The sequence below is a fragment of the Channa argus genome, chromosome 4 (assembly GCF_033026475.1).
Source record: "Channa argus isolate prfri chromosome 4, Channa argus male v1.0, whole genome shotgun sequence".
NCBI lineage: Eukaryota > Metazoa > Chordata > Actinopteri > Anabantiformes > Channidae > Channa > Channa argus.
This window is the reverse complement of record NC_090200.1, coordinates 24,496,133-24,513,603: the sequence shown is the minus strand read 5'-3', so window position 1 is coordinate 24,513,603 and position 17,471 is coordinate 24,496,133. Positions and strand designations below refer to the sequence as shown.

Genomic DNA, 17,471 nt, shown 5'->3' with positions numbered 1-17,471 from the left:
GCTCAGGAAGAAGTTTAACTCATTATATGAGACATTGAAACAATTAGTTTACATGAGTTAACTATTTAATCTTATCTTGATCCAGTAGTTGCTTTTGCTTTTATCACACAGAATGCCTTTCAGATTCTTTTGCTGTCTTATCCGTTGGACAAATGATGGAGAAGATCAAGCAAGCAAGTAACAGTAAAGTAACACAGTAACAAGCGTACCTAATTTTGTAACAGCTACTGTAAAATGGATTTGCATTAACCGTGATTCACATGAGGGATGCTTTCTCTGTTTTTCTGTGATGTATATGATGCGTTTGCTGGTTGATTAAGAGTGTTAGACTTAGAATATGTTTTGTTATTTAAATTTACAATTTCTACCATATTGCAATATTTTGGAGAAGTCATTATTAATATACAACTCACGACAACTTAATCTTAACTGATTTTTATTTGGCATTCTTTCTAAAGAATGCTAATATTTCCAACATTTAGAATAACATGGTTGCATTTTCTATAAGATGTAGCACAAAGTCTTTATAATTTCAAATTTGCAAGCCGCGTTGACAACATATGGTTATCATAGATTGATTCCATTGGAAAATGTTTAATATATCTGTTATTGTTTAATATTAACTAAGGTAACAAAGAGAATTAGTACACAGTTATTTTGGCTAAGCAATATTTTTCCAACACTGGAACACATTTCTGAGCTGTCACATTAGAGGAACTTTACAATATATTCATGAACCACATTAATAATTTAGTGTTAGCAAAATTAATTGCTAAACAGTCACCTAATGCACATTATCTCATTAATTAAGTTATTGTTTTTTATTATGTTATTAATTTATGTAAATAGTATTGATATACTATGAAGTGCTGTGCAATATTACTACATTTCATTATACTAAAACTACTACTACAACTACAACAATAAATGTTGGCAGAAAGAGCAGAAAAACTAAAGCAGTAAAATACAAAATTCCATCTTTCCCAGATTTGCCTGTTGCAGTTCTGCTTCAAAGTACAGTAAATTCGTTAATATTGTGGGGGCAGCCAGGGTGCTGTGACTATATTGCACATAGTAAATAGAAAAAGAGTGGCCTTTTTTTCCAGTAAAATGAAATAAATTATTACATATACCAAATATGAATGCATATTTGTAGCTATTATAAAATCAAGTATCTACAGTAGTTCTAAAATGTTTAATAAAAACATTCTTATACAGTATATGTACTGTATAAAAGAACCCTATGTTTGGCTCACCGTAGTTTAAGGCATAAATAAGGTGCAATAATAGATAATATCATCACAAACAAGAGCTTCGTAGACCTTCTGCCACACTCATAGGCTTGAATTGGAATCCTTGCATTGAATGTGGTTTGCTTACAATGCAGAAGCCAAAAATGGGATGCAAGCCAAATAGGGCTACAAAAACAGCTGATGGTTACATGAGTTTAACATTTGGTGCTTGTACATACAGAACATCTTATGTTTCAAGTTTCCACCAGCAGATGCTGAATTTGAGATCCCTAAAATAGTCAACTTATCAGTTACATTAAAAATCCAAATGTTTTTAATTCTTCTCACAGTCTTTCATAGCAGAGGAGAATGTATTTAACTGTATAACTGGCTCACTCTGTACAGTAATTCTTTAATGCTTCAGGAGAGTGCAACAGTGATCAATACACACTCCTTTAAATTTTTATTATATCTCATCTGTTCACATCTTTTATATTAGATTCGGGTGACTGAAGTTCTAAATTCTTAATAAAAAACAACTGTTTCGACTTTTTTAATCAAAACAATTTAAATCAATTATTTTTACTCCAAATATATATGCATGAATAATATAAACATAATCACTACTTGTGGTTATGTGTAAGAGATATGGCTCTGGAATTTAAACTCACATATCAAGGAGTTAACACTTCCCCCTGCAGATATAGCCCATAATCCATTTATGGACTTTGGACTTCATGTCAACCTTACTATCATTCCTTCTGTCACAGCAATAGTGTTGAACATGCCATGGAAAAACAATTCAAAATTAAACATTACATTGCAACTAGCTATATTGCCATAAATCTCTTTTGATAAAGAATTAATTACATTGAGACATGTATTTATTATAAAAATTAAATTTACCACATTATCATTTACATATTTTCCCAAACCAGCCACTAATGCTTCATAGCTACTGTACAATTTTAAATATATAGTTCCTTCATCCTTGTATTTTTACTCCACCTTTAACACATTCTAAAGCACGTGTTGGTGTGCAGCACTGTGTAAGCCAAGTCCAGCCCCCCCTTCCTTGTATACTGGAGATTGTGGTTACTGATATCCTTGGAAAGATTAAACCACAGTGAATCTATAGATAGTGGTCATATATTCAGTTTCATTCAAAACCAAATAGTAAAAACAAGTTTTTAATAAATTAAAGTAAAAAACCCAGATATTTTATGTAGGACTGAAATTAAAAAACACATACACTTATTTTAGATTGTAATTTTATTGTATCGTATTTTACATCATATTATATGATTAGAAACAACCCATCAGCGGAAGTCGATTACTCAGCTGCTTCTTTTCCCTGTTAAATAAAATTAAATAGAATTAATACATACGCTGCATATATGTACACACATCATACTCTACATGCACATATTTATTCTAGGGTCAGTGTTGTGATGCTTAAGGCAATATTGTGAATTTACTATTTTCATGTTTACAGTATAAATCGAACCTTGGAAGACATATAAGGGTACCTAATATTTTTAGGGAATTGTTTTTTCAAATAACAAAAAAGTGGGTGTGTTTACCTTGCCAGTATCCCGGCTCTTGGCTCTCAGCTTGTTGACCTGGGACTCTGCAATGTCAGCACGCTCCTCAGCCTCCTCCAGCTCATGCTGGAGCTTCCTGCACTTGGACAGATGGACATTGGCCTGCTCCTCCTGAAATACAAGTGGAAAATGTTTAAATGTTCAAAGAAAGGGCAGCAATATACTGTCCTTTAAATATAATATTTTAAATATTGTATCAAATGTCAATATGAACATGTCCTTACCGCTTCCTCAGACTGCCTCTTGTAGGCCTTCACCTTAAGCTGCAACTTATCAACCAGATCCTGCAGCCTGATAATGTTTTTCTTGTCCTCTTCAGTCTGTAATTGAAAATATAGATTTGTTTGATTGTATATTATATTCTATATTAATATAATATTCACAAACTATAACTATAACTATAACTATAAGTGTTAAATATCAATGGGACTGCACCTGATAGGTGAGCTCCTTCACCCTCCTCTCATATTTGCGCACACCCTTAACAGCATCTGCTCCACGTCTCTGCTCAGACTCAACTTCTCCCTCCAATTCACGCACCTGCATAAATCAAGTACATTCAAGAAATATATTGATAATTCTTTTCTTATCAATTTCTTGTATGAGTTTGATCAAAAATGCAAGATGTCTCAAAATAATTATCTTACCCTAGACTCAAGTTTCTGGAGCTGCTTCTTGCCACCCTTCATGGCCAGATTCTCAGCCTCATCCAGGCGGTGCTGCAGGTCCTTAACAGCAACCTCCAGGTTCTTCTTCATCCTCTCCAGGTGAGCACTTGTGTCCTGCTCCTTTTTCAGCTCCTCAGCCATCATAGCCGCCTAGACAATTTCACATTTTGATTAAAAATGTTTTAAAAAACGTTTTAGTTGGAGAATTTGAACAAATAAATTGACACCCACATCAGTGATGGCCTTCTTGGCCTTCTCCTCTGCATTTCTTGCTTCTTGAACAGTGTCATCCACTTCACTCTGGATCTGAACCAGGTCTGTTTCAAGCTTCTTCTTAGTGTTCAGAAGACTTGTATTCTGCATGATGAAAGATCATTTTAATCATTATCTGCTTGACAGAGTAGTTTGTGAAACTATTGAGTAATTTTTAAATACTGGTTTACCTGAGAGTGCAGAAGTCCAACACGCTCACTTGCATCCACCAGCTCCTGTTCAGCGATTTTGCGGCCTCTCTCTGTCTGTTCCAGAGCAGCTCTAAGTTCCTCAATTTCAGCCAGCATGAGACCGTTCCTACGCTCCACCATTGCAGCTTGTTCCTTGAGGTCTTCCTGGGCTCTAACAGCATCATCAAGATGCAGTTGAGCATCCTAATGAAAACCAATACAAATAGTCTGATAAATATCTGAATGTAAATGTGTTCACCACAGTTTGTTAATCTGCTGTATTTCTTTCAGTACCTTCAGCTGTGCCTGCACATTCCTCAGCTGTTTCTGGGACTCTGCAGCCTGACGATTGGCATGGCTCAGCTGAATCTCCATCTCATTCAGGTCTCCCTCCATCTTCTTCTTGATCCTCAGAGCATCATTCCTGCTCCTGACCTCAGCATCAAGAGTGCACTGCAGTGAATCAATCACCCTCTGGCTGTTCCTCTTGATCTGTTCTATCTCCTCATCTTTCTCTGCCAGCTTCCTGTCCACTTCACCCTTAATCTGGTTGAGCTCCAACTGGACACGCAGGATTTTAGACTCTTCATGTTCCAGAGTTCCCTGAGGATAATGAAGAATAAAATATCAATCTCCTCTGCGTTCTGTCATTTTTATAAAACTTGAAAGTATCTCCTCTTTTTCACAAACAAATGTACCTCAGCCTCTTCAAGAGCTGTCTGGATCTCAGACTTCTCTGTCTCCACCTGCTTCTTGGCCTTCTCCAGTTCATGGATGATCTTGCCAGTCTCGCCAATCTGTTCAGTCAGATCTGAGATCTCCTCTGCAGACGATGATGCAGATGATTTGTTTAATATTGACAGGTCTTAATATGTCAATTCTAAACACTCCATTGCAACAAATAGCAAATACAGTGAACATTTTTCTAATTTGGTAGGAACTCACGTTGCAGGTTTTTATTTTCACGCTTCATGGTCTCCAGCTGATCCAGAGCTTCCTCATAAGAATTCTTCATCTTAAACAGCTCAGTGCTGAGAGAACGAGCCTCTTTCTGAGTTCCCTCAAGTTCTGCCTGACCCTCCTCATACTTTTGTTTCCACTCTGCCAAGACCTGACAATAACACATTACACTTCGGTTAGTTCTGCAGCAAGATAAAGGGAAAAAATTGTATTTTCGTTTATTATTATTCTGATTTGGCCAAAGCCTTTGAACATTACTACCTTGTCAAAGTTTCTCTGCTTCTTGTCCAGGTTAGCAGCCAGGCCATTAGCCCTCTCCACATCAATCATGAGATCCTCCACCTCATTCTGGAGCCTCTGTTTGGTTTTCTCCAGGGAAGCACACTTGGAATTCACAGCCTCAATCTGCTCCTCAGCCTCCTGAAGGCGTTGGGTCAGCTTTTTCCTTTTAACAATGTGATATGTCTCTTGTTAAAAGCCAAAAATGTACAGATATCTGTACATTTATAGATGGTTTGCATTTATGAAACCCAGTACCTACTTACATTTCACAGAACAACTCATTTAGGTCTTTAAATGTTACTCACTTTGCTTCCTCAAGCTCCTCGGTGCGCTGGATAGCATCAGTTTCATACTTAGTTCTCCACTGAGCCACCTCACTGTTGGCCTTGGACATTCCACGCTGCAGCTCAGCTTTAGCTTCCTGCTCTTCCTCAAACTGCTCCCTCAGCAGATCACAGTCATGGCGGGCAGATTGCACTGCATGGGCAAGTGCATTCTTGGCCTGGTGTAAAAAACATGAATGAGTGTGCAACAGTTCTAAATCAGCGACATCCAATTGCGATACATTCACTGTATACTTTGCAGTTTCTTACCTTAACCTCCTCTTCAATTTGTCTCTTCAGCTCCTCAATCTGCTGTGTGAAGGCTTGTTTGCTTCTGGTCAGCTGGGAGACAAGTGCTTCTTTCTCTTCAATTTGACGACCGAACTCACCTTGTATGAAATTTGTCAGCAACATTAGTTTTTGATCAGCTTCTCATTTATGCTGTGAAAACTGCTTTTGTTAAACACTTTCAGATACATACCATTTTCTGTAAGGAGACGGGCTTTGTGTGTAGACAAGTCGTTTATTTGACGAATGTTTTCATCATTCTTGGTCTTCAGTTCACTAAGTTGGTCCTCAAGAGTACGGCACATCTTTTCAAGATTTCCCTAATGTGGAAAAGAAAGATCAAATTGGTGATTAGATTATTTTAATAATAGTAACTACTTTATATATTAAACTAATGTTAATCAATATTCTGTTGAGTATTATCGTGTACCTTTGCTTTAGCAACAGCTTCCATGTTGCTGGAGAGGTCATCAATCTCCATTTTGTATTCACTCTTTTCTTTCTCAAGTTTCTGCTTGACACGCTGAAGGTTGTCAATCTGCTCTCCCAACTCAGCAACGCTGTCAGCCTGCTTCTTACGAAGAGCAGCAGCGGTGGCTTCGTGCTGGAGTGTGGACTCCTCAAGGTCACGACGAAGCTTCTGGAACTCAGCCTCACGCTTCTTGTTCATCTCAATCTGAGCAGCAGTTGCACCACCGGCCTCCTCCAGCCTTTCACTGATCTCCTCAAGTTCCCTGGAGAGATCAGCCCTTTGTTTCTCAACCTTGGCACGGGCAGCACGCTCAGCCTCAATCTCCTCCTCTAGTTCCTCAATACGAGCCTATTTAAGATAGGTATGTGGTCTTTTAGTGAACTTTAAATGGCAAAGTACAATACAGGAAATGAATATCATGTAACTCAATGTGTCACTCACCTGAAGCTCCTTGATCTTCTTCTGCAGCTGGGAACCCATTGACTGCTCATCCTCAATCTTGCTAAGGAGTTGACTAACTTCAAAGTCCTTCCTGTAGGGGTAATTCAAAAGAAATATTTAATGCATGGTGTTGATCATGTCTGGAAACATGATTGTTGTTTTTACATAGAGAATAAACATGTTTTTTACTTTTTAATTTTCTCCTCAGATTGTTGTTTGTCATTCTCAAGATCCATAATGGATTCCTGGGCCAGTTTCAGGTCTCCCTCCAGCTTCCTCTTGGCTCTTTCAAGGTCCATGCGCAACTTCTTCTCTTGCTCCAGAGAACCCTCAATCTGCACATTAATAAGAGTATGTAATGATCATGTTTAACAGCTATGTAGTGTTGCTAAATATATGTAACTTTGTTAACTTACATCATCAACTTGCTGCTCGAGCTTGGTCTTGGCCTTGGTCAGAGTGTTGACTTTGTCTTCCTCAGCCTGCAGGTCATCAAGGGTCTGCTGATGAGCCTCCTGGAGAGCTTTCTTCTCCTTTGTCAGCTTAGCAATGGACTCATCCTGAGAAGCCATCTCCTCTGTCAGGTTCTTCACCTAGATTTGCAAGAATAATGTTAGAAAACAAATAATATTCCAGATTTTACATTATGTTTTTATGAGTATATTAAAATTTACTAACCTTGTTCTCAGTGGCATGTTTTTCCTTTTCCACTTTGGCCAAGGTAAGCTCCAAATCATCTATATCCTTCTTGAGCTCGGAGCATTCATCCTCCAGCTTTCTCTTCTTCGCAGTAAGCTCAGCATTGATTTCCTCTTCATCCTCCAGTCTCTCAGTTGTTTCTTTGAGTTTGGCCTCCATCTGAATCTTACTCTTAATAAGCCCCTCACATCTCTCTTCAGCATCTGTCAGATTCTCAGATTCCTAGTTGATTACATGAATGCAGGCATCAGCATTTTAACTGTTTAAAGGTTAAACATAAAAACACTCCGTCTTTTCATGTATACATACAGATGCCACTTGGAGCTGCAGATCATTCTTCTCCTGCAGAAGGGCCACCATCTTTTCCTCCAATTCCTTTTTCTTGGTCAGGGCAGTAGCCAGGTCTTGTTTTAACTTCTCATAGTTCTCCTTCATGTTGGCAAGCTCTTTCTCCGTTTCAGCACTCTTCAGCAGTGGTTTGACCTTGTAGTACACCTTCATCCATGGCCAGTGTTTCACATTCATGAATGAGCGGATGTTGTACTGGATGGTATAAATGGCCTCCCTGTTGACAAGATTTTGTTACAGAAATTGTTCTTGGTAATTTATCCTTTGCTATATATTGAGAATTTTATTTTTATAACTTGCCTTCTCTCCATCATCTTCACAAACTCTTTTCTCATGACAAAACCACGACAGAGAGCCTGAGTCATGGTGACCAGAGATGCCAGCTTTTCATCTCTCATCTCCTCAAGGGTACCCAGCAGACCGGCCTTGAAAAACACCTGAGCAAACAAAGTAAACACAAACCTTAAGGTACCTCACATGCCTTAGAAGTTTTATATATTAAATTTGCCTTGATGAATATCTAGTAGAAAACAGAAATTTATTGTATATTTCACTATACATTTCACAAGAATCATATTCAAAAAATGTCTGTCTAATATGTTTTCTGCCCTTCTGTCGGGGTCAGAGTTCACAGTAAAAGACATTTATGCTACAGTTTAGCAAAAATACTACAAGAAATATTCCTTTACAACCTATTTTTTACACATTAACATGTTTTTTGTCTGGAGTCAGGATGATGCTCTGTAATATTAAAACTCGGATTTTAAATTTATAATAATTTTTGTTAAAATATAATATTTAACATTGTACCATTGTTTTCTTTGCAGGATTTGGCAAAATTGACTTGTGTCCAGAGAGTTTTAAATGGGTGCCAAATTACAAGTGGTTGAGGACTTTTACAAAAAAATAAATTGCCATCCAATAGAATTAAAATTTATAAGTACAACTTGAAACACAACACTGTAAAGTTTTTCCAGATTAGTTGGTGTATATCTCATTTCTCATTTTTCTTGCCCTCAATGCTACAATGAGCAATGTATGCTAGTGCTAACATGAGCAAATATTTGTGCTTCAGTACAGTTCTGCTTTGTTATTTACAAACTGCACAGCCCTGTTGGTACTCATTGTTATAAAAACTACAATAAATGAGCATGCAATAAAACTTAATAATCAAGTAGAAATTGTCAGAATTATCTGATTGGTCTAAAGGGCGAGCCTCGCTCAAACACAGAAATAAATATATATGCAATGCTGCCAGTGCTATTTATAGAGTCTGGGCCTCAGGAGCCTTTGACAGCACAAGTTCAGGTAAAGTCAAGAGCATAATTCTAGGAACTAAAATCCAGGGTAGTAAGAAATTTTAGTTTTGACCATACCTTTGGGTTATGTCAATGTTTCAAGCTGTTTTATAAATATCCAAATGCTGATGCTGCAGATTATTCTTTACTTCATCCCTACTGATTCCTTGGCCAATGGCTTAACATTCTACCAAACTTTGAACCAATTAATTGAACTGTGCTTTGAGTGGGCAACAACAATCTTATAAGACATTGTTCTATCTATGATGATGATATTACTGATTGAAAATTTGACCCTTGTTAAAAATGTAATGTAATCAAAGCACTGACCTGTGATGTAAAAAGACGAAGAAATAAGAAAACAGTGTTGACAAAAAAGAAAATACAGTACATTTAGTGCTTACTTTAGTGTGTCCAAATCTGTACTGGTCATGATCAATATCAATTGACCCAAGTAGCTTTTCTGCAGCCTTTTTGTTGTCAATGAACTGGCCTTCGGGGATCACACTGGCATTCAGTACCTTGTACCTTTAATGGGAAATTTAATAATTAATGTCAACACTTTCGATTCATGCTCTCCATCAAACTAATGATAAAATATTGACTACTTATTATATTGACATAATATTTATACCTTTGTTTGAAGTCACCATAGAGGATTCTGCTCGGAAAACCCTTTCTGCAGATTCTGATACCCTCCAGAACACCATTACATCTGAGCTGGTGAATAACCAGGAAGTTCTCCATCAGACCTGTAGAAAATTGTTGTTAGTGTAATTAGTGTTGTGAATATATAGCTAACCAGTATGTACAGCAACACAGAATCCCATTTGTAAACAATGCCTATAGAATTTTAGTATACTTTTTTTGTACCTGGGGTCTTAGACTCGTTGGGAATCAGGCATCTCACAAAGTGAGGATGGGTGCTTCTCAGGTTTGTCATCAGCTTGCCCAAATTCTCCTGTAGATACACAGTGAACCTTTCTCAGTACAAGTATTAAATGCGAATTTAGGCATGCCCTGAAAGTATGTATGTTTTTCTTAAACCATACCCTGAACTGTGAAGACACAGTCTGCATAGAACCACCCTTCCTCTTTCCTCCTTTCTTGCCACCACCATTGGACTCTGTAACAATTTTACAGAAAAACTTGTTAAAAAAAACTACCAAAAAATGTTAAAAATTATAAAAAACAAGTCTTTAAATGTATACTTATGAACACATAATACAGTGCGTAGTTTTGAATATTTGGACTAAACATTTAGGTTCACTTGTTGTGCATCATACCCTCAGCAGTAGCAGGGTACAGATTAGCCAGCAGTTTAACTGAAGACTTCTGGTAAAGCTGCACGACAGACTCATTCAACGGATCCTTGTTCTTGTCCAGCCAGCCACTGATATTGTAGTCCACAATACCAGCATAGTGCACAAGGGAGAAGTGAGCCTCAGCCTTGCCCTTGGCAGGCTTTGGCTTCTCAAATGCTCTGGATTTGCCAAGATGCTGGTCATACAGCTTGTTCTTGAAGGATGTGTCAGTGGCTTTGGGGAACATGCACTCCTCTTCAAGGATGGAGAAGATGCCCATGGGCTTGATGAATGTGAACGAGATATGTCATGAAGTGCCTTGTTTTTGCAGAGTAAGAACAATGACATACAGTAAAATTGCCAAATCTATGAATACCTTTTCAATCAGCTCAATGCAGGCAGCCAGGTCCATGCCAAAGTCAATGAACTCCCAGACAATACCCTCCTTCTTGTACTCCTCTTGCTCCAGGACAAACATGTGATGGTTGAAAAACTGTTGCAGTTTCTCATTGGTGAAGTTGATGCATAGCTGCTCCATGCTGTTGTACTGTGAGGGAGACAAATAATGAGCATAATCTTTCATAATGACTAAAAGGATTCTGTTAATAACCGTATTGGATACAGGGAATAGAGCTCACGTCAAAGATTTCAAAACCAGCAATATCCAGGACACCAATGAAGAAATTCCTTTGCTGCTTAGTGTCCAGCATCTGATTAATACGGATGACCATCCACAAAAACATCCTCTCATAGATAGACTTGGCCAGGGCTTGGACTGAGTTCGACACCTGAAGATGAGGAGAACGATTCGGGTAATGTGCTTCATCTTTTTTGCTGGTTTACTGCTATGTTAAACTTATCAAAATGACATACAGAGCTGCCGATTCAACTTTAAAACTTATCTATTATAATAAATATATATTACAAAAGATAGGTAATATCTGTTTTTATTGAATAGGTTAGAGCATATTGACGATTCGTGTTTACCTGAGGTACAGTCTGTCCCTTGGTGACATACTCGTTTCCGACCTTCACTCTGGGATAGCACAGAGCCTTGAGCATGTCAGCAGAGTTCAGACCCAACAAGTAAGCAACCTTGTCAGCAACTGAAAATGGTGAAGTGATTAACTATTACACACATGATAATGAGTGTTAACCCTCACATGATGCACAAGAAATTCAGTTGTTCTTACTGCAAAGGTTTTTACAAGCTATAAGACATAGTCACCCTCTGTGCCATCGGGCTCAGCCTGCTCCTCACGCTGCTTTTGCTTGAACTTCATGTTACCGTGGTGGATCACAGCACCAGTCAGTTTGTAGATGCTCATCTTCTCTTCATTACTGAAGCCCAGGATATCAATGGCGTTCTAAATTCAAATACATCATAACTTTGCAAATTGCATTTAAAAGTCAGTTTTGAAATTTACCCAAATGGACAAAATACATTATAGTCTTTAAAATATAAACACCCCTCACATCCGTGGCCTCCAGCTCAACTTTGTCATCAATACTGGGCACAGTGACCTGACCCTGGCTGATCATAGGGAAGTCGTAGGGGTTGGTTGTGATGAGTGACATTTCTGGGGATTGCAAAAAATTTAATGAAAAAAGTTTAATGAACACATTTTGAATCAAAAAAGTAGGCATTCTATGGTGCTATTACTCAGTGTTACTTACCAACCAGCTCAGGTTTGTGGTTTGTCATCATCTGGTAGAAGATGTGGTAGCCTCTTTCATCGGGAAGCTGGAATGTCACTCTTGACTTTTCCAGTAGGTCTACAAATGTTTTTATTAGTCATAACTAGACCAGTTCTCAATTTCATTATATGCATTTTATGATATCTCTGAATTTTCTTTTTTTTTTTTGGCCTTATCCCGTGAGTTCAGGGCCGCCACAGCGGATCATTGTCCTCATGTTGATTTGTCAACGTTTTCACCCGGATGCCCTTCCTAACTCAACCCTCCCTAATTTCTACTGGGCTTGGACCGGTTCTTGGACCCTGTTGTTCGTGGACGACTGCCTTTACCAACTGAGCTACAGCTGCCCCCCTGAGCCACAGTCTCTGAATTGCATGCATCATATTTATTGTGAGAATTGTTACTTACATGTCTCAATATCAGCGCTAGCCAGTTTGCCTGTTGTGCCGAAATGAATTCTGATGAATTTACCCTGTTTGCAGCAAATAAATTGTTAATGCCTTTTCTTATAGGCAATGTATGACAGGAATTCTCTATTGAGAAAACAGTTCATACTTACAAAACGTGAAGAGTTGTCATTCCTCACAGTTTTGGCATTACCATAGGCCTCCAGCAGAGGATTGGCTGCAATAATCTGATCTTCCAGTGACCCCTATAATCCAGTGTTAGCAATGATATCAGGACTGTAAACCTGAAACAATTTTTGATACTTTATGAAATTGTGCCATGGCATTTTACCTGCATTTTGCCAGATATTGCCTCCTTCTTCTTTTCACCCCCAACCGAGATTGTTGCAAAGTACTGGATGACACGCTTGGTGTTCACAGTCTTTCCCGCACCAGATTCTCCACTGGGTGTAGAATACTCAGACTTATGAGTATTTGATCAAGATATGTGATTATCTTAAAAGTAAATAAAATGTCTTACTTACGTGATCAGGATAGACTGGTTCTCCCTATCTGTTACAATTGAAAACAAACAAATGAGTAATATAGGTGTCCAACAGAAACCTCATGCACTAGCAATTTTTACATAAAGGTACAGTATGGACCTACCAGTAAGCATAAACTGATAAGCATTGTCAGAGACAGAGAAGATGTGGGGTGGAGCCTCCATTCTCTTTTTGCCTCTGTAGGCAGCTACGACTTCAGAGTCGTACACTGGGAGCCACTTGTAGGGGTTCACAGTGGCACAGAACAATCCAGAGTAGGTCTGTAATTGATCGTAGAGTGGAAACAGTTCAATTTGTGTTTTCATGTTCATATATTAATATTTCATTTAAGTCTTTGTGGATGTTATCTTACATAGATCATCCATGCTGCATAACGCTCTTTGAGGTTATACAGGACAGTGGCTTCGTTGAGATGGGTCATCATGGCCATGTCCTCAATTTTGTCAAACTTGGGAGGGTTCATTGGAAAGACATCATCTTCTTTGACTGTCTTCTCCTGCAACCAGACATTGGTCAAAATTACAATTGATCACATTTACCTCTTCATTGAATCTGACTTAATAATACAAACCTCATTAGTGTCCAGGACTTTAACAGTCACTTTGCCACCTTCTTTCTTAATGATTGTTGCCTTCAAGTAAAGTTGTTTGGGATCGGTCACATAGCATGCGGTTTTTGCATCAAAAGGTTTATTTTGCGCTTCGATTCTCTCCCTTTCTGGCTTACGGAGGTAAGCGGCAGCCTTGCCATACGCAGCCATATCTGCATCCATACTCATGGTGGCAGCTTCTGTGTAGCAAGTCAAACAACAGCAGTCTTAGACTGTTCTCAGTTCACGTTTGACCAATGTTATGTTTCTTGTGATTAACTGAAAGTTTAGCCTGACAGTAATCTGGGTTTTTAGACTGACCTGTTTGTTGTTTCACCTAACACTAGCCAACATATTTAAAATTGGATAAACTGTAAACACACTGTACTTGTACATGGAGTATGATAAACAAGTAATGGTAATGGTACTCGTTGTACATACCTTACCCTAGACCTTTTTGAAAAAAATGTTACACTCCAAATTCCTGTTGAAAATATTACATTTCAGTCAGTGTAAGAAACAACCACATATTCATTGCAAAAATATTACTTAAAGTACAGTATAAATAAATATAAATTTGGAAATTGAATAATATTTTTACAGTTAACATTTTCAGTTTTCACAATACAAAGAGAATAATGTTTACAAGTACTATGCAACAATAATAGATACAGTATCCTTACCACAGGCAGGAGCTTTGCTGGTCTTCCACCACACACTCACACACTTCTCTTAGACTCCTTATATTGGGTCTGGAATGCTTACAAGCAAAGGTTAAAACAGGGTAGCATGCCTTATATGGTTAGAATGACAGCTGATTTAGCTGACATTACATGTCACAGTCCCAACCCAAAATAAGTAGCTAATGACTTCTGTTTGTTTTAGTGACTAAACGTTGTGATATTCTAACACATTTTAAGATTTAAACACCTGTAGACTGTAGACACAGGTGTGTTATATACTCTAGTGATGATACTCTAATAATGATACTATCATACTAGTGAGGATTTGTAATGTAACAGGATCCACTGTGAAGTTTAACAAAAAACTCGTTCAAAAATGTCGTAGTGTAATAAAACCTTGGAAAGTCCTTCGTCTTTTATTTTGTTGAGTAGAATGTTCATTAATTTAATATTAGTAAAGCAAATTCATTTTTGCTAGCTGACAAAGATATACACATAAATACATGGTGAAGATGGACAATGATTGTTTGAAAACAGCTTGTTAATCATGTAACGAATCTGTTTGTCTTATAGATGTCTTTTGAAAATACAGGTTAGGGACATAGTTGTATTGTTACTTGTGATGACACAGTGTTCCAAAGGAAAAAAAAATTGTTGGCATGTGTAAAGCATACTGTGGTCCATCAAAGCCTGTTCAAAATAGATAAACTGGGCAAACTAAAAATGTTCTGTTCTATATAATCAAATTCATGTTTGTCATTTAAATTGGATTATTAGGAAGACCTTTGCTGTACACTTGTAAATGTACCTGCATCGATATTACTATGCAATCAATTAAAATCAGATGTGATTGAAGTGTTTTGATATGATTTTTTTTCATTTTGGTTTTATCACTGTCCTCTAAAGACATTTACCATAATTAAACAGGAGTTTCGCTTTCTCCTGAAACCTATTTCAGCATGTTCCAAGCTCTCCAGGGTGATGCTGACTACCTTATAGGGTAAGTTTAATTTAGTGTCAGAGTGACCCATATGTCAGCTAGCTTGGGGGGCAATAAAAAACACATACTATGTTTCAGTGAGTACCTTCTGTCATTCTCCATCATGTAATGTGAGTACTTATACAGGCTACTGTGTGGAAAACAATGGGAATGTCAAAATCTAATTTCAGTTTCTGTAAAAATTAACACATTAGGTACTGTAACACTTTAAATATTCTCAGTATGAGTATACATGTTGAATGTAAGCTGGAGACACTAAAGCACTAATCTGAATCAGTGTGTAAGTTCATGACTTTGTTGTTAGGTGTTTACATGCTGCTATTTCTTGCTGAAAAAAAGGGGGTGTCTATCATTTGTTAATTTTGTTCGTCTGTCTGTGTTGAGTGCAAACTCATTTGATTTATTTATTATAATAATAAACCCATCTATCATATATCTTAACCAGTTATCTTATTTTTTTAGGCTTGTGTTAGTCCCAGTCGTAGCTGTCATTGGGCGAGAGATAGGGTGCACCCTGGACAGGTTGCCAGTCTATCTCAGGGACAACACAGAGAATATCAGGAGGAAACCTGGGTAAGCATGGGGAGATCAGGGAAAGTAAGTTCCACTAAGAAAGGCCTTGCTGTCCACCCAAAATTAAAATCAGCAGCACTAACCCCCCCTGCCACATTACTACTGATTATAAGAAATAACACAATTAAATTTAAAAAAAAAGTTTTTTAAACACGAGTTCTGGTAAGATTACCAAGCATTTAGTTAATTGAATTTAGCTTTCGTGTTCAGTTAAGAGTGAGATTGGTGTAGTAAAAGGGGGAGGCCATGCTAGGAGGTCAGAGGGCGGGTGTTGCGCTGTGGTGGGGGTGGATTTTTGAGCCAGGCAGTTGTTGAAGCTTTTATTAAAAGCCATTCAGAAGACTGGAAAGCAAAATGAAATAGCACTGAATAGAAATGCTTTTACCTGTTATGGTATGATCTATTTGTGTCCAAAACTAAGGTTAAAGGCAGACAAGCATACTACTGTTAGCTTGAGCCATTATACATCACAAACTTTCACAGTGCATTACTAAAACTTAAATACACAATAACTGGTTATGCTTTCATTGGTAGCAAGTGCAAAGTGCTTTCTGTTGATCTGGTTCTGGCCTGTGCAATTTGAAGAGGAATTTTATTACTTTCTTTTTTCCCTCACAGAACTGTTCTGCTCAGAAATCGTAGTGTCCAGTGTGAACAGCAATTATTCAGGTTTGGGTTAAGGTCTTTGCTTTGAGTGGGCAACTCCAAAGGGTTGAGTTTTTTTTAAGTATTAGATTTAGTTTCATGAGCCAACAAGTATTTTCTCTGTATTTAAAGTTTTAAAGCAGTACACAAGAGGGCAACCTAGAGAGATAGTGCAAAGTTGTTTTCACATGAAATCAGACCAAGGATAGAAAAAGGCCAAGACACTTTTAAAGGAGCATTTTGGCAATCTGTAGCCTACTGGATAATGCCTTATCCATTAAAGTTGGGAAACAATTATAGTTTATACTTTTTACTGGCCAGTTGTGGAAATGCGATGACAGATTTAGAAATATGAAAGAGCTTGATGCAGTTAACAAATGAGCGCAAGGCTACATAAAATTCCCTAGTGAAATTTGTGAACAAACACAAAGTTGCATTGCCAAAGTTGCATTGCACTCTTTTTTTGGATATAAGTGACAAATTCAAAGAACACATAAAGAGTCATTCAAGTATCAAGCCAGGGAGAGCAGGTGGTAGTAAAAAAAAAAGGCCCTTCTGGTACCATCGAACTCTTTTTTTTTTTTTACCACGATGAGCATGATTTTGAATACTGTAGAAAACCCCATAATTCTCTTCATAAGGATAAGATAGACTTCCCTAGGAGCAAAGACATATGCTTCAGTTATCTGAAACCAGGGCACATGAGTAAACTCTGTTAGGAGGAATTAAACTGTTTGCTTAAGGACACACCCCACATCGATGCACATAAACCTCAAAGACAACTCTTGCTTGCAGGCTAAATACTGAGTTGCAAAATCTTCATATTGAAAAACGACATGTCAGACTGTGTCTGCTCAACTGCTTTCATTTTGCAGATACTAGCCACGAGGGCTTCAGTAGCACACTTAGTCTAACAAAATGGTAGTAATCCAGTTCAATGTGCCTTTGTGTTGGGAAAGGCAAGAGTTT

General features: G+C 37.8%; 1 protein-coding gene across 1 annotated transcript; it reads right to left on the bottom strand.

Moving 5' to 3' along the window:
* Positions 1-2,770: 2,770 nt before the first annotated feature.
* Positions 2,771-13,801, bottom strand: LOC137125178 (myosin heavy chain, fast skeletal muscle-like). Its single transcript, XM_067500231.1, has 38 exons — positions 13,584-13,801; positions 13,365-13,508; positions 13,116-13,272; positions 12,992-13,019; positions 12,799-12,910; positions 12,620-12,712; positions 12,469-12,532; positions 12,040-12,138; positions 11,839-11,942; positions 11,591-11,729; positions 11,350-11,468; positions 11,001-11,150; positions 10,739-10,909; positions 10,345-10,645; positions 10,111-10,184; positions 9,932-10,019; positions 9,693-9,810; positions 9,463-9,586; positions 8,057-8,197; positions 7,722-7,973; positions 7,392-7,634; positions 7,130-7,306; positions 6,903-7,048; positions 6,714-6,804; positions 6,231-6,620; positions 5,994-6,120; positions 5,783-5,901; positions 5,495-5,691; positions 5,169-5,352; positions 4,893-5,058; positions 4,646-4,770; positions 4,242-4,550; positions 3,948-4,151; positions 3,736-3,861; positions 3,484-3,654; positions 3,272-3,376; positions 3,061-3,156; positions 2,771-2,947 (listed from the first exon to the last, which is right to left on the bottom strand). Exons 1-38 carry the CDS (start codon positions 13,788-13,790, stop codon positions 2,771-2,773), a joined length of 5,838 nt encoding a protein of 1,945 aa, XP_067356332.1. The 5' UTR covers positions 13,791-13,801.
* Positions 13,802-17,471: the final 3,670 nt, after the last annotated feature.

Coding starts and splice junctions, on each gene's coding strand:
- LOC137125178 (XM_067500231.1), bottom strand. CDS start 13,790: ATGAGTATGGATGCAGATATGGCTGCGTATGGCAAGGCTGCCGCTTAC. Junction 7,635..7,721: donor TGCAGCTCCAAGTGGCATCT/GTATGTATACAT, acceptor GTAATCAACTAG/GAATCTGAGAATCTGACAGA. Junction 4,551..4,645: donor CAGCTCTTGAAGAGGCTGAG/GTACATTTGTTT, acceptor CATTATCCTCAG/GGAACTCTGGAACATGAAGA.